The sequence below is a fragment of the Pungitius pungitius genome, chromosome 13 (assembly GCF_949316345.1).
Source record: "Pungitius pungitius chromosome 13, fPunPun2.1, whole genome shotgun sequence".
Taxonomy (NCBI): Eukaryota; Metazoa; Chordata; class Actinopteri; order Perciformes; family Gasterosteidae; genus Pungitius; species Pungitius pungitius.
In genome coordinates, this window is record NC_084912.1 from 8,279,910 (window position 1) to 8,299,427 (window position 19,518).

At 40.8% G+C, this 19,518-nt stretch overlaps 3 protein-coding genes and 1 long non-coding RNA gene across 8 annotated transcripts; 2 read left to right on the forward strand and 2 right to left on the reverse strand.

The window, feature by feature from the left end:
• Window positions 1–269: 269 nt before the first annotated feature.
• sfxn3 (sideroflexin 3) lies at window positions 270–7,476 on the forward strand. The gene is made up of 11 exons (XM_037465973.2): window positions 270–404; window positions 1,257–1,429; window positions 1,592–1,762; window positions 2,809–2,907; window positions 3,458–3,533; window positions 3,669–3,754; window positions 3,854–3,981; window positions 4,141–4,190; window positions 4,366–4,415; window positions 4,508–4,555; window positions 4,666–7,476. The coding sequence occupies exons 2-11, from the start codon at window positions 1,266–1,268 to the stop codon at window positions 4,760–4,762; spliced, it is 969 nt and encodes a 322-aa protein (XP_037321870.1). The 5' UTR covers window positions 270–404; window positions 1,257–1,265; the 3' UTR covers window positions 4,763–7,476.
• Window positions 7,477–8,035: 559 nt separating this feature from the next.
• LOC119213746 (peroxiredoxin-like 2A) lies at window positions 8,036–13,244 on the reverse strand. Of its 4 annotated transcripts, none has more exons than XM_037464792.2 (7): window positions 13,133–13,208; window positions 11,173–11,400; window positions 10,355–10,540; window positions 9,798–9,889; window positions 9,535–9,675; window positions 8,825–8,989; window positions 8,036–8,744 (listed from the first exon to the last, which is right to left on the reverse strand). In XM_037464792.2, exons 2-7 carry the CDS (start codon window positions 11,345–11,347, stop codon window positions 8,649–8,651), a joined length of 855 nt encoding a protein of 284 aa, XP_037320689.2. In that variant the 5' UTR covers window positions 11,348–11,400; window positions 13,133–13,208; the 3' UTR covers window positions 8,036–8,648. The 4 variants fall into 4 exon arrangements, with proteins under 4 accessions (XP_037320689.2, XP_037320688.2, XP_037320691.1 ...); XM_037464791.2 differs by lacking the exon at window positions 13,133–13,208 and adding an exon at window positions 11,904–12,234; XM_037464794.2 differs by lacking the exon at window positions 11,173–11,400 and having other exon boundaries at window positions 13,133–13,244.
• Window positions 13,244–19,296, forward strand: LOC119213748 (uncharacterized). Its single transcript, XR_005119899.2, has 4 exons — window positions 13,244–13,321; window positions 14,263–15,072; window positions 15,863–15,920; window positions 16,009–19,296. It is a non-coding gene; the product is annotated as an uncharacterized LOC119213748 (long non-coding RNA).
• On the reverse strand, window positions 13,399–15,966 carry LOC119213747 (peroxiredoxin-like 2A). 2 transcript variants are annotated; one of them, XM_037464795.2, is made up of 6 exons: window positions 15,482–15,966; window positions 14,887–15,057; window positions 14,485–14,576; window positions 14,247–14,387; window positions 13,994–14,158; window positions 13,399–13,913 (listed from the first exon to the last, which is right to left on the reverse strand). In XM_037464795.2, exons 2-6 carry the CDS (start codon window positions 15,029–15,031, stop codon window positions 13,812–13,814), a joined length of 645 nt encoding a protein of 214 aa, XP_037320692.1. In that variant the 5' UTR covers window positions 15,032–15,057; window positions 15,482–15,966; the 3' UTR covers window positions 13,399–13,811. The 2 variants fall into 2 exon arrangements, with proteins under 2 accessions (XP_037320692.1, XP_062422542.1); XM_062566558.1 differs by having other exon boundaries at window positions 14,887–15,966.
• Window positions 19,297–19,518: the final 222 nt, after the last annotated feature.

Below are 19,518 nucleotides of genomic sequence, written 5' to 3' on the forward strand. Positions count from 1 at the left end.
CTGTTTCTTGACCAATCATGTATTGTCTACGTCCACGCCCAGTGTCCTCCATGACGAACACCGCCCCTACGACGTCACTTCACCGTGCTGCTTTCAATATCCTACATGAAGCTCCGATCTTCTAAAATCTAATTTCACTGCGGCTGCTCAGTGACTTGGTGAAAAAGTCAAATTTGTGATTACTTACAACTTAATTGCAACAGAGCCATGTAAACAGTGTACACCAAATTCATATGTATCGTTAATATGATTAAGTACCACAGACGATCCCCTGTTTACATCCCTGTCATTTGCAGTGTATTTGTGTTTTACGATACTTGTAACTGTACAAAAAGGCAGCATAGGACCACAGTGGCGCTGTGATATTGAGAGGTCATACATTTTTGAAAAAGAAAGTCAACCAGGTACGTCTGATTGCTGACTGCATTCACATCTTTAATGAATTAAAACGATAAAGCACAGTTCGGCTAAGTATGTGTTTTCACCGCCTCAACGTACCGCCGTGACGTTAACTAAAGTGTTAGCTAGCATATCAGTTAGCTTGTAAACTAACGTTACTCAGCTATCTGACTGGTTGTTAGCTTATCAAACGTTAAACGTTAGACAGATGTGAAGTGGATTTAATACCGTACAAATACTGTTCAATGTTTTTTTTAAAAATCAAAATGTGTGTGAGTTTCGATCTTAATATCAGCTGCCTTGCTAGTTAGCTAACTAGCTGACAAGAAACCAACATAAACCGAGACACCAGGGTGTGTGTGTGTGTGTGTGTGTGTCACATGCTATTTCCATTAAAAGTTACTTGTCATGTGACATTAAACGTCACTTCTGTTTGGCTTTAAGGGTTAAAGGGTATCATGGGACCACCTGGACAATCGGAACTTGTTTTATACGTTCAGGGAAATATTTCTGCGATTGTTTCTTTGAAATTTCGCGTGTCAGATGTTGCTGCATGTTTAGTTTGTAGATAACCAGAGAGTAGCCACATAGTAGTTTCATTTATGTTCTCTTTTTGAGGAACCATTCATCGGAGAACCTTGTCTCCAAAGATACATTTGTCAAAAATCAAATATTGTAACAGTGTGTGGTGTGGTTACAGGCCCTGCCTGTACAGCAAAGTACATCGCCCCTGTTTGTTCTTCCATCTGGTCTGACAACATTGTTATGCTGCCTCTGAAAAGCTCTCAAAATGCTACACATGTATTCACATGTAACATAGTGTGAAACCTGATCAACATGTCTGCTATTGTTTGAAGGAATACAGGATGTCTGAAGAGCTGTCCCTCAACATAAACATCAAGGAGCCAAGATGGGACCAAAGCACATTTATGGGGCGCGCCAAGCACTTCTTCATGGTCACAGATCCTAGGAACGTCCTGCTGTCCTCTGAGACTTTGGAGGAGGCCAGAGTGACCATGGATAACTACAGGTAAAGGTTCAGGAGACCAGAGGATAGAGTATTTGTGCACATTATCATGTCAGAGAGCTGATGAATGGAAATGCGAAGGGATGTGGCTAGTTGGGCCATTTACACTGAAATCCGTGTTTACGTTTTTGTTTCCTGTTCACCCCACTGTTCTGACTTCTTCAGATCTGGGATTGCTAAGCCTGGTCTAACAGAGGACGAGCTCTGGAGGGCCAAGTACATCTACGACTCCGCCTTCCACCCCGACACAGGAGAGAAGATGTTTGTGATTGGCCGGATGTCTGCTCAGGTGCCAATGAACATGTCCATCACAGGCTCCATGCTCACCTTCTACAGGTACAGAAACAGGAAAGTGCTCAATGTGATACCGTTTTTATTTGGTTTAAATGTAATTCAGAGTAAAAACACTGCGTAAAAATAGAGATTTTAATCAGTGCACAGAAGGAAATCCTCTTAAAGAATAGAAACCTCCCTCACTACTGAATACTCATACATTATGGGGCAGCTGAGAGGACAGTGAACAGGTGTTAATGTTTAGTTAATACAATATATTGATTGGCCGCAAAAGTAATCAGTATAATGGTTTGAAATATTAAGGGGATATAATAGTAGTGAATCTAAAGTTAATGAATCATTCATTCTCATTTACATTGGTACTACAGGCTTTTGGAAAAAGACATTTTGAAATGAAAAAAAGTTATTACAGAAGTAGTCAGAATAAAAAAAGTGTTAAATAATATTCACATTCATGGGAATTAAATGACAGTGTTTAACATTGTTTCATATTTATTAATTATTCCATGATGTTAATTTATTTAACATCTATCTAATTTTAGGATGTATTACTTTGGGATTAGAGAGGTGATCAATGGGATCGCTGCTGTCACTTTAGCAGACTACCACTGGAGGGGGCCAAAGTATGACATTTTTAATTTAGCAAACGTTGACTTTAAATGGTACAAATTAGCAAAACAAATAAAGACAAGGCAAACCATCTTCTTGTTTATGCAATGAAAGAAAATACAAATACTTGCAGGTAATTCAAAACCTTATTTAATTCTAAAGATTTTTAAATTATAAAAAGTATACAACAATGAATGTTTTAACTGCAGCGTGGATCAAGGATGTTGTACACGTAAAGTGTCAATATATATATATATATATATATATGACTCCTGTCGCTTTATTGACATTGATGACAAACACTGTCATAGCAGCAGAAAATAGGGAAAAACATGTCTACCTTCTGGGTTTATGGTTCACAGTGCTCCATAACAGATGTTGCTTTATCTACCAACTTTTTCAACTCTTGATTGTAGTTCATGCTGCACATTGTGCAATCTCACTTCCTCCATCACACGGTCATCCCTTCTTATTTGCAGGACGACTCCGGCTGTGGTGTTCTGGCAGTGGGTTAACCAGTCCTTCAACGCTGTCGTCAACTACACTAACCGCAGCGGAGACGCACCCATGACCGTGAAGTAGGGAGGACTTCTCACTTCACATCCACTCTAGATCTTTGCTGTCTTCCCTCTAAAGTAGTGTCTGTAAGGAGGCTGTGGGATCTGCTGTCCTCTCCTCTTCCCTCACAGCGGTATTACGTTCAACAGTTAAGCATGTTCAGCCTCACTCAACCATTCACCATTCATGCCGATATAGGTTTTATGCCCCCTGTTGGGGTTATGCACAACTTGCATGTACATACTCCTTTCATTGTAGCACAAAATATATTCTGCAGAAATGCATCAAATACATGCATGAATGAATAATAAGGGGTTTGCAAATGCGTATTCATGAATGAAGTTTGTCTGATAAATGTTCCAGTGAAAATCTTCTGTTTTTTCCTTTGCATATCTAAACAAAGCATGAATTTGCACACTAAGGCAACTCTACTTTGAAATGTCCTACTTTACTTTACCTTATTGTCACCACAGACCTTATGTGCTGCATCTATTTATGATGTGTGCAAATGTTGAAAGGGAAGTGGTAATTAATGTGTGAACGCATCCACTCTTCTCTCGTCCCTTACAGTCAACTCGGTGTAGCCTACGTCAGTGCTACCACTGGAGCTGTAGTCACGGCCCTGGGCCTCAAGTCTCTAGCTTCGGTAATGCTCATTGATTCAAGTGAATAATCAGATGGAGTAAACCAATGCAGATCAACGATCTGAATATCTATTCATATATCATATATATGCAGAGATTTCCTGTCTGAACATGTTCTCGATTTTGCACTTTTACAGCGTCTGCCGCCGATCGCCAGCCGCTTTGTCCCCTTTGCGGCTGTCGCTGCTGCTAACTGCATCAACATTCCCTTCATGAGACAGAGGTGAGGTCTCTGCGAAAGCCGCATCCCTCTGCTTCGGCTACCCTCAGGAGCTCTGGACAGCTGCTGCTCCACGTGACTTCAGTTTCTTGTCTCTTGCAGGGAGTTGAAGTACGGCATCCCTGTGATGGATGAGAATGGAAACCGTTTAGGAGAGTCGGCCAATGCTGCCAAGCAGGCCATCGTGCAGGTGGTGGTGTCCAGGATCGGGATGGCGGTGCCAGCCATGGGTAATGGCAGCATCATCTATTGTTTTTTATTTGTGGATCCAACACTGCACAGTTGTTTATGGCGTGAGAGATAACAAATACAAAGCCTACTTACGTTAGAAATGTCCTTTCATTAAAGGGAACATTAGAGCTGATTTATTTTATGCTTCCCTTTTGCAGCCATTCCGCCTGTAATAATGAATTCTCTAGAGAAGAAAGCCTTCTTGAAGGTAAGGAGACTGCATGCATGATTATCATCCTTTTGTTGTATTTTTTGTCAATGGGTCTGCCTGGTTCTGTGAGGCTGAAAGAGGTCCTGTTGCTTTCCGCATGATACACATTCCTTGACTTGTTATGTCCATGCAGACAATGTCAAATGTTGAACTTAACTTTTTCTCCCCGTAGCGGTTTCCAATTCTAAACGCTCCAGTCCAGGTGGGGCTCGTCGGTTTGTGGTGAGTAAATGACACACAATGGACTCTATTATCTGTCCTTTGGGTTGAGTGACACTGTTCAAAACCTCCCTTTTGCCTCTCTTGTTTCGCAGCCTGGTGTTTGCAACTCCTTTGTGCTGCGCCCTCTTCCCACAGAAAAGGTACAGACTGCCGCGCTCTCTCCTCAGTGGAGAAAGCGGTCACACTTGTACATGCAGTGTTGTCTAACATGTCCGCAGCGTTTTAAACGTGTTCAACCATCTCTTTGTAGCTCCATGAGTGTGAGCGGGCTGGAAGAGAATCTGCAAGAGAGTATTCGACAGAACAGTCCCAACACCACCACCGTCTACTTCAACAAGGGCCTGTAGGACCAGCCAACACGTCCACATTCACACGCACAAGACAAAGACACACACACACACACACATGCTATACAAATCCAGTGTGCTGTGGACACAGGTTGGAGGGAAAGAGGTAAATTTATTTGTTTCTTTTTTTGTTGTCTTTGTCTTTGAATTGATATGCACAGATATAAAAGAGTTAGGGTGTTGACTGAAGGGAAAACCAAAATGGGAGGACGATTACTAACTTTTCTCACCGTACATAGATGGCACTTCCTATAAAAGAAAAACTGACTCTTGTTTGTTATTTGTTATTCCTGTTGTTTTAGGTTTTATGTCTTCCTTTGGTCAAAACTGCCTTTAGCGAGGCAGCACATGAAGTTCTTGATTTGTGTTTCATATTCAAATATTTCATGTTTCATTCAATTCAACATAAGTCCTCTGGTTAATTATTTGTTACTCCAGCTTCAAATGAAGGCGTGTGCTTGTGAAGCGTTTGTATAGTTGCTTTTTGAATGTAATTTTGTTTTCGGGGCTTGTACCCGCTTCTTTCCATTAGATTCAATTTCTGGCTAGTCAGTATTCTGTTGTAAAAAGTAATATTTGAAGCTATTACAAAACTGACTAAAGTACATGGAAATATTCTCCACCTATTCATTTCCCCCTTTTTTGCTCAACCATGTAGTTTTAACAAAAATCCTGACTTATCATCTTTGAATAGTCCACGTCTTTGTTGTACTTCTTGTTAACCGGCGCAGCTTCTTGCACTCTACATCAGTAAAGATGGAGTGTGCTATTCATCATCATAAACACGTACTGTTGCTATGGAAGGATTGGCTTGTTTTTTAAAGGCCTTTTATTTTGAGAGTTATCACCTGGTGCAGTCGCTATCTATAGTGGCATTTTGATGAAATATTATTGTTGTAGTTGGTGCTTCTTTGGAAATTGTCAAGTGGAGGGATATAGTTTTTCTATGTCTAATTTAATGTCCTTTTTTATGCAACAACAAGCCAGCGATATGCAAAACTGCTGTTTGCATCAGAGCCACTGATGTCCGATTGTACCAAACAAAATTAGCTGACGTTGAGTTGCAAAGTCAAAATACTAAACGCTTATTTCTAAGTACTAGCGGGTAACTGTGCATAGTCTTTGTTGTGTCGTTGAGTTTGAGCTTCTCAGACGAGTTTAATTCAGAGAAGAGAACAATTCACATTGTTGCACAAGCAGATGACTGTCCTGTGTGCTTACTTAGTGATGATTGTGAACGTGAGGACATGTACAGTGCTGTTTCTGTGGATTATGCAAGAATAAGTATATTTTTCTTTGATATATATATATATATATATATATTCTATATGACAGAGCACATATGCATGAAGAATGTTAGGGAGTTTAACTTCAGTTGGCCCCACTTAAGCATCGGAAGACAATGTCAGCTGCTCGTACTAGAAGAGCACTTAACCTGTTACAGCGGACGCAAACTACCGCCTATGATTCGATGTTTGTGCAAAGTCATGTTTTGTGTGTGTTGCTCATAAAAAATATTACTTCATAGTAACATTGTTCAAACTTAAATTCACCTCCACCCAGCTTCTGTAGTCACTCGAGATTGTGTTTCAGAAAATTGAACGTATATTTAAAGTAAACTGTGTGTTTAGGGACTGTAGCAACTGCCCTGTTACCAGCTTCCATACAGAAAGGCACAATTATTGTGTTTGTCATACTGAAATTGTGCTCTGCAGACAATTTCTATAAACGCGACCCCACTTCCTCAAATACCGTTTTCATTCGGCTCCTCGCTTCTGTATGACAATATGAAGGTTTTTGTATTATTTTTAAATAAGACCAATTTGAATGATTGGTCTTATTTTGGAATGAAAGTCTTCTTTTGACGTTTACGTTACTGGTGCCATTTAAACACTGAGGCCCCAGACAACAGCTCCTGTTTGAGCCCCTTCCCTCCCTTACACATAAAGACACCATCCCATGCACTGCAGGACAGTGCTTCAGTTATAGTTGACATTTGGCTGTATCTTTAGGACATACTTATCGTGTTGTGTTTGGGGTGTTTATCCACTGTACAACCTCTTGTGGTGCTGCTGTTGGAGCTAGATGGATTTCTGTTGCTGCCTAAGTGGAGCTTCTGAAGATTGTTTGTATTGAAGATTGTATTTGTTTATGGTGCTGAATGATGTTAAATGAACTTACTGCTAGTTAATAATCGATTCAATGTCTGGTGGTTTTCATTGCTCATAACAAAGTTGCTTCCGCATCAGCTTCTGCTTTTTTCCTTTGTGTCACACTAAAGTGTCAAGAACAAATATGAAGGTTTTGGTCAGCATTTAAATACATTTGTATGTGTAAATCTCAGCTTGTGACTGCAACACGTTGCACCTGTAGATCCAGCCAAAGATGAGACAGGTATGATAAATTACTACAATAAACAGGATTCCTCACAACACCTGTAGACTTTGGCGCGCTGGTTGAAAACCCAATAATTTAGCGAATTAAGAACTGATTTTGCATAACATTGAGAAACTGTAAAATCTTTGGAGATTGAAAATGTAGAGACAATCTGTTATGTTTAACACTCCATGATTGTTATTTTTTTTGTTATGTACAGGTTACACACACATATACATACGTCAGTGTTCTCTCTATTTTGTATTGTGATTAAATTTATTTCCCTGATGTCGAATGTATTTTACTCCGAGCAATAGAATAAAATGTTGAAGTCCAAACCTGCCTCCATAATTTAACATTAAACATTGTATGTTTCATGAATATATCATCCCCCTGATCAAAGAGTAAGGGGAAGGAAAGCCGTTCATATCTGATAAGACATGTTGTCTTAGATATTAAATGAAATGTTCAACAGGGAAGTGTGAGTAAACCATAAGAGGCGGTACTTCTGCCTTATTTATTTAGCTCTGTGTTAAGTGCAGATACAAAGTTCACAATTAAGTGATAAGATAATAAGACATTGAACTACTAAAAAAACAAAAGGAGTAGTGGTGTGTATAATTGTGAAGTGTGTCTAAATCAAATGATATTTTATGGAATAGATACACAATTCCTTTGCACCATCTGTAAGAACCTCTGATATAAATGCACGAAATACAATGCTTGAATAACAAGTTGTAACTTCCATGTCACAGGAGAGGACATGGATGCTGAGAACTGGCATACTATTGTATTTCTCTTTTCACTTCTGCTACGGATACGAAAACAATCCAAAGAGTTGGTAGAAACATTTAAATAGAAAATAGTCTCCGAAACATATGGCGCACAATGAAGATATGTGATTGAGAAATTCTTTATTTATAACTTGTGTTCAGTTACACACTATCTCATCTCAACACAAACACACACACACGCTTCATCGTTCAGGGAGCTCTGGCGACAGTGGGTGGACCTGGATGTGATTGAGCATCAAACCTGCTCCTCTCAATGTTGAGTTTGGATTCAAGTTGTCATTATCACACACACACAGACCGCGCACACACTGCTCCTTTCAGGTGCCTGACCACGACAAGCGGACAAAGACAACACATAACGTTATTACAAATGAGTGAGACTTTAGTCTCGTCTTGTTCTCTAAAAGACAGATTTAAAGTGACCTTAAGTTAATTGAATTTAAGTCGCTTACTACAGTTTCTTTAATACCCGTCTTAAAATCAATAGCTGCTAGGTGTCTGCAGAGTTGTAATCGCTTACAAATCCTAAAACGATATCGGCTTCGTGCTAAACCAACAGTAAATTAATTAATGTGCGTATTGAGGTATGTTGCGATATCAGACAATACCGACATCAATGTCATTTTTCAGTGATGGATGGACTTTGAGTGCAGTTATGTTTTTTTATCTAAATACAGGGTATCTTTTATAAAGACTTTTTGGGGGGGCCATGGGACTTATTCTGCAGGTACTATCTTCTTAACAGCCTCTAAAACATCAGCAATCTGCACTTTATCGCCAAACTCCTTCTCGCGGTGTTCCAGGAGAATCCCCTAAAAACACAACACACGGTTAAATAGTTTTATAAAGCTCTAGTGAGCAAAATCTTCACGAGTATTACAGTTATGCTTGCCTGGTTTCCTGCTCCGAAGACAAACACTCCGCCCAGGATGAAGCCCTCGCCGTTCATGTTGCCCTGGTAACCTGACCTCCAGGCCCGCATGAAGTTCTGCCAGACCCCGAGGCGAATGAAGCCCAAGCCGCCCATCTTCCTCTGCAGGGGGCCGTAGAAGCTTTTCTACAAATCACACAGTTAAGTTTCAGTCAGCTGGGGCCGGCAAACTTAAATTAACCGCCAAAATGATTCCATAACTTTATTAGTCAACTATGAACTCTGAAGTCAAGCGTTGGCAGATGACAACGGTAACGCTGAGGAGCAACATAAAGTCCAGTTCTTAAGCCATGTGACTCATTTCCTCGTTTACAGCATTCTAATGACTACTTGCCTACTCCCATTCTTGGATCATTAAATAAAATATGATGATTGGTCATTGAACAAGCCGTTGATTATTTGTGAGATCCACACCTCAACTATTTATCTCTCAAGAGCTGAAAGAATTATCTACTATTTTTTTATTATCTACAATTATATATTAATACTTTAACAGCTTGTTTCTCCAGAATGTAAAAACGTGTATGTTTTTGTGACCGTTTCTGTCACAGAAAAGACACGATCGTGACAGGTATTTTATGAGTAATGGTGTCATTGCAGTTTAAACAGATCGAGAAGAGGAAGAGTAACAGTGGCAATGGAGGAATGTGATATTATCTTCCCCGGCTAACCTTTTCATCTACGTAGATTTCCCCGGCGAAGTGCGGTCGGAAGTCCTGGATCTCTGTGCCCACATCCTCCTTCACCACAGCAACCAGAGGGACCCCGAGCTCTTCCAGCTGGGGCTTCAGAGAGGACAGCCCAGAGGCCTCCTACAAGCGACGGAGAGAGAGTGAGAGGGATACCACCAGGTTAGATATTACTCACACACAGTGTACACATTGCAACACCCTCAACGTGTTCAATGGGAAACATTTTCTCTCCAACATGTCACCTCTCTGCACAAAAATCATCCAGGGCGTCGTACGGCCATGACCACGGCCCCGTTCTGGTCCCACAGGCTCTTTCCTTTGATGACGTTGTTGTCTATTGACAAAAAAAAGAATAAAATGGTTTCAAAAACAAGGCTGACATGTCTATGATAAAGAGAAGAAAGCTCAAAAGATGTCACGGGTATTATGGATACACAAAAGTTGTAATCTCTTGCCTGGAAGATAAAAGATGTAGCCTCCAAACAGAGAAAGCGAAATGTTCATGGTCACATACCCTGCCTGTGTCACAATAACTTTACCTTCATCTTTGGACAAAGACCTTTACAGTGATCTAACCTGTAATACCAGCAGATTTAAGAAAGCAGCTTTGCCTTAAATCCCACAAAAAACCCTCACTCAGTGCACGCACAATGAATACAAATATACACTAAAGAAAGATGGAAATGACAGATTCTTTGCTTATGTATTGCTAATTGTCATCGCATGGGTCTAACAGGAAACTATCAGGCTTTTTACTGGGTGACACACATACTTCCAGTGAATCAGAAAGGCTACGCACCATCTCGGGTGGAACGAAGGTCAGCGTCTTCGAGGTTCTCCAGTGACGCATTAGCAGCTTTAGGAAGGCAAAGGTCAGTGTTGGCCAAGAAGATCCCGGCAAGCGCGGCCCCCACTGCACCCAGACCCAGCGACCACATCCCCATCCCGAACAGCCCGCCCTCCAGCTCGGACCCAGAGGACAGCACTGTAGCAGGGAGGGAAATGTGTCATATATCTCACACACACGAGACGTAGACATTGTTAGCTTTGGCAAAATACAGTGTTGGTGGTTTTCTTGAACATTTCCTATAGACTGGGTGATGGTTGCATTTATTTTCCTCTTATTTCTTACAGAAGGAGACCTCAAACCTCCAAGACTGAGACCAACACGACCGGGCTTGCAGATTCTTACGTTTGGGGGCAGCAGGCTGTGTCCAAAGTAGATTCTTATCACTGGGCTACAGCTTATCTGTGACACGAAATAGCTCACATACCTCTGCTCCACACAAAGAGATAGCCAGTGTGTAGATGCAAAATCTACATGCAGCTGGTCGAGTAACTTTTGGGCTGCTAACTTTATGTTTTTTGCTGTCTCTCCCTTGTGTTTAGTTATAAATCTTGCAGTGCAATAGTGACTAGTTTTTTCATTAGTAAATTCATCTGTCAATTACTTTATTTTCAAAGGTCCTGGAAATAAAAGTGACATATTTTTTGGTCAGCAACTTAAAAAGAAAATACAAACATATATAGTTTGAGCACAGGTCACGGATGCTATAACTAAAGTTCATGTCCTGGTTGGTAACGGCTGGCTGTGAGGGCAGTGGAACAGGTCCTTGCCTGAAGGAGGCTTGTTTGGGTCAGGGCTGGCGTTACTTTGGTGAAACAGAGCAGCCTGGGTTCTTAGTAACTGGGGCCTGGCTGCGGCGGATGGCTGGCTGCTCACGGCTGTGCCCACCAGAGAGAGGCGCAGTCGGCACCTCAAAGCTGCCGAACAGCTGGAAAGAGCCAGCATCGGGAGCGTGGAAAATGACTGACCCCCTGACTACAAACACCCTCAAGATCTCCCTGAAAGAAAGAAACACAAGTGTTTTCTCTGAAAGTTAAGGCTGAATTTGGATTTTACAGACCTAAGAGCGAAAATTACCATGGCATTTTTCTTCATGATCAAACTGTTAAACCCAGTCAAACTAGGCAGACGAGTTCTCTCAACGCTTAAAATAGGAATGTATTACTCACCCATAGGACTTTGTAATATCAAAACAAAAGTCACCAATGAGTGTAGGAGGTTTGATTCTTATCTTAGTAATTTTACTGGGGTATGACAGTCCATTGGCAAACACACTTCCTATATGCACCCAAAGCTCTCGCGTGTCGTCAACACATACCAATGTTTCCCCTATCATTGAACAAGTTTGCTCACGCAAAGTAGTAAATCTAGTGAATACACTGCATACACACATGTGGTAAATTACAGTACACAGTTACACAGAGAAATGAATAAGCAGAGAATTGATAAATTAACACACTTGCAGATATATGAAAAGTAAGAATTAATGTCATATACTAACTTGTCTCCATTTCCAAGAGGCAAAGAACTCGTTATTCTGCCGGGATTAAGCTCATCCACTTTGAAAAAGCAAATCTCCCCAATGCATTTGTGTTACGACACTTAAGAAGCGCGAGGACAAATGGCTGAAAAAAATGATCACAGCAGCGGCAGCCGCTGATAGAGGCGGACGGCCACGCCTGCAACTCAAGGAAAAACCTCCACTGTCTCTGAGGGGTGAGCAGTGAGACTAGCTGTCAGCACGGGTACCGCCAGCCACACACATGATGTAATGTTAGCACAGTCAGAACATCCTAATCAATAAAGAGAAGGTATGTTTTGAGCTATTTTGAGATTTTTCATTCTCTGCTTTAATTTGGACTTTATACATGGCATGATCAGCTTATGAAATATAACTTCACAATTAACTCCCCCTCAAAGTGACTTTTGATTAATGATTACCTTCAAAAATATGATGTCATAGATTTACCCAATAACAGTGTGGAAAATTTTAAACAACTTTAAAATACTACATGAATGAATCTCTCTTATAATAATGCAATAACATCATAGCTGTATGATAATATATGCAGAAGGTCATTTATTTGTAGTTTTAAACCCCCTTGTTGCCTGAGGGGGAATCAGTCCTGATTGCTTTGTCCAACTAAAACTGAACAAAGCTTACTTTTTAAACAGGCTCAATAATTATTGTTAACCAACCTACACGGATTTGCACTTGCCATTAATGTTCAGTTACTTGTATCGTATGTCCAGCTGCTGTGTAGTGGTGTGAAACTGTATTCGCTGTCTCTTCTGGCTTCATGTATTACACGATACAATTATTAAAGACCAATAAGCTGAACCAGTATCCGACATATTAACCTTCAGAAAGACCGCAGATAATGCAGATAGTGACCTTCACACTACCTGTGTGTAATCAATCGCACCGGTGGCTCATCAAACTAACTAGCTACTTCTACCTGTAACCGAAGGAGTGAGGTATATTGGCATATTTGATTGGCAAATTGGCATATTTATTGTGGTTGTGACGGTTACATCATCGACGCATACTTTCATTGAGCCGCTAAAGTCACCGTTGTCACGGAGACAAACTAGCATCATGCTAGTAGCATGTAGCTCGGCTAAGTCGGGGCTCTGAGCTCGCATGAGTTGCTGAAGCCAGCGCACCTGTTCAGAGGCTGTTAGAGACTCAGAGGTAACGGAATGGTTGTGAAAGAGCGGCACACTCACCGAAGTCAATGGAGCGACAGGCTGCGCCTCTTCGAACGAACGCTTTGTAAACACATTTCGGCGCAGGCGAAACTAACCGATCGGAGGAGCAGGCGAACTAATCGAGTAAGATGGAGATGTCCTGGATGTTTTGAGCTTTGGCACAAATGTTTCAGGATAGAAAACGATCTAACCAAGATGCACGGACAGGTAAATATATACAGATACTACTTCTGTAGCAACTAGCACGATTAGTTAAGTGGTTTATTACGTAGCGAACACAAATTGCGTTTAATGTCTTTAACAGTTCAATCTCCCCCATGGCATGTCGAGGCTGTTACATGTTTGATCTGTGTGCAAGCATCAGAGTTGTTTAGAAACAGATCTTCATTAAAACCCACAAAAGACCATCACACAACCAGGGGCCAGTACAGCAGACAGCGAGACAAATAAATAGTTAAAGGAACATATTAACCACAAAGTTGTGACACTGCATAACTATAGTATAATATATATCATATATTTTAGAAAGGATTTACATTTACAAATGCAATTTGAGTAGAACACAGCCTGTTAGAGGCTCAGCTATGGTGTAGAGAAAACTTCTGGGATAGGCTTAAAGAATACAGAAATACAAATTGAAGCATGTTGCAACGATTATTATGTAACGGCCCTCCAAAATTCCATTGATTTACATATTTTATCTGACCACGTGGTCATGCATTTTGCGGGCTGTTCTGAGTACCGCCAGCAAATTCACTTTATCCCCAAACTCCTTCTCGCGGTGTTCCAGTAGAATACCCTGAGGGTAGACAACACAATATCACAACATCAAGATACGCTTGTCAGAAAAAAACATTTATTGTGTAGGTTTCTGCCTACCTGATCCCCGGGCCCGATGACAAAGACTCCACCCAAAACCAGTCCTTCACCTCTTAGGTTTCCACTGAAGCCCCTCCTGTATGCCCGCCAGATGTTTCTCCACACCCCAACACGCAGGAACATGGAGAGAAACATCCACCTCTCTTTAGGGCCGTAGAAATTTCTCTATGAGAATAAAAGGCAGGTTATTGTCTGAACCTGTGTGTCCCTACATGTTTCACATAATTCCTCAAAGCCATGTGTGATGGCAGACCATCTGATCCACGTAGACTTTCCCAGAGAAGTACTTCTTGAAGCAGTCCAGCTCCTTGCCAATGTTTTCCTTTACCACGGCAAACAGAGGGACTTCAAGATCCTGCAGCTGGGACATCAGAGAGGACAGCTCAGCGGCCTCCTGGAGGGGGACGGACGGGGACAATCAAATAGAATGGACGAAAGTTAACCATTTAGGTGACCACAGAGTTGGTATTACTGTGCATCTGATTTTCTACCTCTCTGCACAATATACATCCGGGTCGCCGTACAACCATGACCACAGCTCCAGTCTTGTCCCACAGAGTTTTGGCAGTGTGTCTCTCATGCACTAAAACGGACAAAGGAGCATTATTGATTCTAATGTCACACATGTGGATTGTGGAACACAATGTGGAATTGTGTTATTTGTTATTTGACAACGAGGGTTTGAGTCCAATCCTATAAAGTTCAGAGAGCTAAATTAGTTAATCCAAAATTAGAATATTAAAATAAATTGTTCTTCAAAGTTCCCTCTTTGTAATGTTTCCCCTAGATAGTGCTTCCTTTTTGAGATACAATAGAATAATAGCAACACAAAAGCGAAAGTACAGCATATCTGAAAGATTATAGATGTAGCTTGTTTCTGTTTTCGGACTCACCCCCTCCAGTGGTCTTCAGCTCTGTTTCCTCCAGCACTTCTAGTTTGGCCCATCCCGGTTCGGACTGGAACCAGTCTGTGACGGAGCTGATGAGCTCGGCAACGAACAAGGTCACCGCCTTCAGGACCGAAGTCAGACTCACCATGATGCTAAACCCGCTCCACAGGCCACCTACACTGATAACATGTAAGTCTTTAAAGATTCACCTTTCAAATATGCTTAAAAAAAAACATTTTTAAAGATTTTGATCTTTTACCACATTAGTCAGATCACCTTATCATAGTTGTTTACCTCTTCACCAATGCATGGAATTAATTTGCCCAACTAATTTACTAGAGGATCAACAGATTTCTCTTATGTTACTTTGGAATCCCAAACAGAAAGATTGTATAGAAATTGTGTGGCATTGTTGAGAATGCAAGAATGCAAAAATCCTTCATTATTTGATTGAATTAATAAAATGCATGGATTAAAAGCTTTCACCAAATAAAAATACCAATGTCATGAAAAAGGCTAGTTTCTATGGCTGAGAATGTAACTTAACATTTGTTAAATTACAATGTGTCAACCAAAAGTGTAAAAAGAGGGTACTCACCAGCCTGTGCCTCGCTGCTAATGTGAAGAAATCTGATGTTTGCAACAGACCCTTAAGCCGTCTCAAGTCTAATCACAGTAAAAGCCTTGCTTATATGACCATAACATGATTGGAATTCCTCAGAGGCGACTACGAAACGAGGCTCATGTTGATCTCAATCCTCAGTACCAGGTTCATGATGGCGCAGAGTGGAGCTTGTGTCAAAGAGCAATTTAGCCACATGTGTTAATGTTTATTTAACTTGCAATGTTTCCTTGATTATGTCCGAGCTGTTACCATCCATGAATATAACAACCAGCATCTGTGATTCAGTATTTGAGAATGAAATATTCATAACAACGTTTTTGTGAAGTGTGTCTTTTTTATCTGCACCTCTTTCAGGTATGTCTGCAGTGGTCAGTGCGTCATGGCTCTGAGCAAGACCGCCCCCTGCAGGAGGGTTAGTAACATTACACACAGGACACACGCTATTTCCATTATTCTGATAACAGTTTTCTCAATTTATCATTTCAATCATTTGTCTATAGATTTTCAGATAATTGACAAAAAAATGGCAACTGACATCTCCCAGGGCCCACGGTGAAATGTGTGGTGTCCTCCATCCATCTGAGCCAAAGAGTTATCCAGATTACAGTCACACAGAGGCTGGGTCCTGCTTTGTTTTGTTTGTTTTGTCAGAGGGGTTTGAGGTGAGTGCAGTGTGTGTGTGTGATGGGGGCCAATGCACATTAAGCCATATGGGTGTTGTCTTGCTTTTTAATCACACTTTTGAAATAAAGCCAATTGAAGTGAACCCCTTTTCTCGTGCCTGCATAATGTGAGTGAAAAGAGTGCGTAGCTAGAGTGGAACTGGGTAATATTTCACTCATTGGTGGCAGGTTCTCAGAGGAATGTGCTGAGGGTAAAAAAAAAAAGGGCTGGAATAGAAGCGGCATTGGATGACACTCCACAAGCCCAGCTGCTGCACTCCCTCTGCCTGCCTATATGATGGGTTGTGTGTGTGTGAGAGATAGAGTATGTCTGGTCACGTGAGCAACCATGGATGACCACTAGATTATTTTATTATTTATTCTATAAGACTGCTCAATGTAGTGTGAAAACATTTCCTACATGACAGCTAGGCAAATTGCAGTAAGGTGCTATCTATGCTTGGTCTGATCAGACTGCTTTGCTATTCCCACACACATGCAAACATACAGAGGAAGACAGAACACTCGGGTCTGCTCTGGAGGGGAGTGTGCAGGACCAACAGCCAATCACAGCTGGAGATTTGAACACCACCTCATTTTGTGTGTTGTCGCATTGGTCGACTCATTAAAAAAGTAAAGCCAATCAGGGCAAATTGGGCAGTAGTAAGGGACGGACAGGGAGACTGATGGTCTGCTTTGAGAATCTGCTTTGGCCTCTATCCAATTCTAATACTTTGAGAGACCCCGAATGATAAGATTGAAGATCATTGAATGGCAAAATTACACATAGATAAGTCTGTAAAAAACGATTTTAGATCAAAACAAAAGATCCACACAAACAGAAAGCACAATATAAAGACAACATGACAATGACCCTTACCCTTAATAAATCTGTCATGCATTAATATGTAATTCCTTATGTAAGTTGTACACACGCCACAATCTCCCAATGTTCAATGAAGGTTCGTGCTGCGATTGCCATCCAGATGGAACTGGTTAGTAACTGGACGAGTTCAGAGCTCCTGAGGCAAACTGTGACCTTCTAGCTTGTGAAAGACAAACAGCTGTTAGCATCCACCCGACTCTGCCGGGGTTCATTTATCTCGTCCTGTTCTGGCAGGTTTGAGTTTGAGTAATTCTTAGAAATCAAAACCCCTGCATTTAAATTAGAATCCAAAGGGGGCCGCAATATGAAATACACATTTCTTGTAGCCAATCACAATGCAGGAGGGGTCGCTGTCGCTGTGCTTCTTAATGTGTAATGTCAGACACTGTAGTGAAATCATTTCAGTGATTGTGTTTGATTTGATGTAGATTTGCTCCGTGGAGTTATAGAATGATTTAACACTTCATATGACTGCAGTGGAATGAAATATGACCTAATATGACAAAGACTGCAGTAATTAAAGCACTTGGAAGTTTCTGTTTAACTCTTTAGTGTATAAAAGAAAAGTCAGTAAGTTACAATTTGAGGGTCCCATTATTATCTACGTATTTGTTTCCTAACTCTCCAGAACATATCCACTCTCTTCCTGCTGAAATGTTATTGAAGCTCTGATAGCAGTTATCTTTCACCGTAAGCAGAACAATCTCGTTAGAGTTTTCCTAGTCAGTGATTAACAAATGTTTCCAGGCAATCTACGCAAACTAAGAGAGGAGTCAGTGTCACTGGGCACCAAGTAACAACTGTGGTGTAATGAGTTTTTTTCAATCTCACACACATGGACTGTAGTCAGGCCAAAATAAACAAGAGGTGTATCCCCCAGAGGTGTCGCACTGTCCCGTCAGACGGGTTCATGTGTTCCTCAGTTCATGTTTGTCACATTTAGATGTCCCTGACCTCTGTCCTCTTGTAAACCACAAGCAGTTTTTTTTTTAAATATTTAGGGTAGGGTAAATATGTAGAAGATGCTAAATAATAATTTGTAATAACAAACAAATGGAGCAGAAAAGCTTAACTAGGTCCATGTATCTCTCAAATAAAAATGATTCAATTACCTGCCTTCCCGTAACTAGCTTTCTTTCTAAATTAGTATGTTGGGGTTTCTGCCCATATGAGTTCCTCACTAAATGTGATTGTTCAGTAGGAAAAGAATAATGGATAGAGCCCATCCGCACCTTTTATTTTGGCCACACTTAGCATGCAGGTACTGGTCAGTACTGGGTTTCATTTGATTCTGCTGGCCTGCGGTAAGATTAGGTAGCATTTACTCATTATGTTAGCACAGCTGTTTCAAATGCATCATTCCTCTTACCAACACAAACACACCATACATGTAATGTATGTAAAACTATAATGTGTTTACTGCATTTTTTTGACGTGTTTGTAAAATTCTAATGGAAAAATTAATTCAATTACCTCTTTGGTTAATGAAGATTGTGCTTTTTGCTTCTATGGTGAAATCTGCTTTAAATGAGGCCTAACAGGAAGGAAGAGTGGTATTGTATTCACTACTGAGATCTCGTTAACATCCCTGTCTCAATTCATGAAGCCAACTCATCACTAGCTGAAATTAGAGCAAGATGAGAGAGAATGGAAGATGAAGTGTTTCTTACTGACATGAAGAGAACTCACTGTCTGTAGAGCTGTTATGCCGAATGGAAAGGTGCAGGGTCTGTGTGTGGTTTACAGGCCCCTTGTTTCTCCAAGTGCAGTGTTGTTTCTGCACTCATGTGTTTGAGCGTCAATTCTACTGAATCACAGGTAAAGACAGTCACCTTATAGGATTTCGAAGAGGCACATCTTTGAATTATCGGCAATGATGGAAAGTAACTATTTACATGGTACTGTACTGAAGAATAAATTTAACATTGCTAATTGTGCTACTTTCACTACAGTTTAGAGGGAAATATCATTATTATTATTATTATAATAAACAAAGAAACTATAATTTCAAACGTAGGACTGTCTTCTCTCTCATCTCAAATCTCAATATGACACATCCTTGAGACTTCGTTCAGTATTTGTATAATTTAAGTACATCAATGTACAAATGTACTTGAAATACTCCTCGCAATAATCTTCTCAAGTGCAGTGCTTAAAACATATTTAAATTATTAAACCATTAAGAAATAGTTGTAAATTAATCTGTTGATCTATTTGTTGAAGTAATTTATTTGATGTTTCTTACTCATTTTAGTTGTGATTGTGAAGTCTCAACACAATGTAAACGGGAGTAATTGCATCACTTTTTGCAGTTGACAACAATGACCTTTCTCCCCCCCCCACCTCCTCCCCCATCCATAGGCTGGCCAGTCCAAGCAGACAGAGCGGTTCCACTGGGTTAAGGTGTGGGAAGGGGGAGGGGGGGGGGGGGGGACCCCTAATTAAGATGTCCCTGCTCCCAC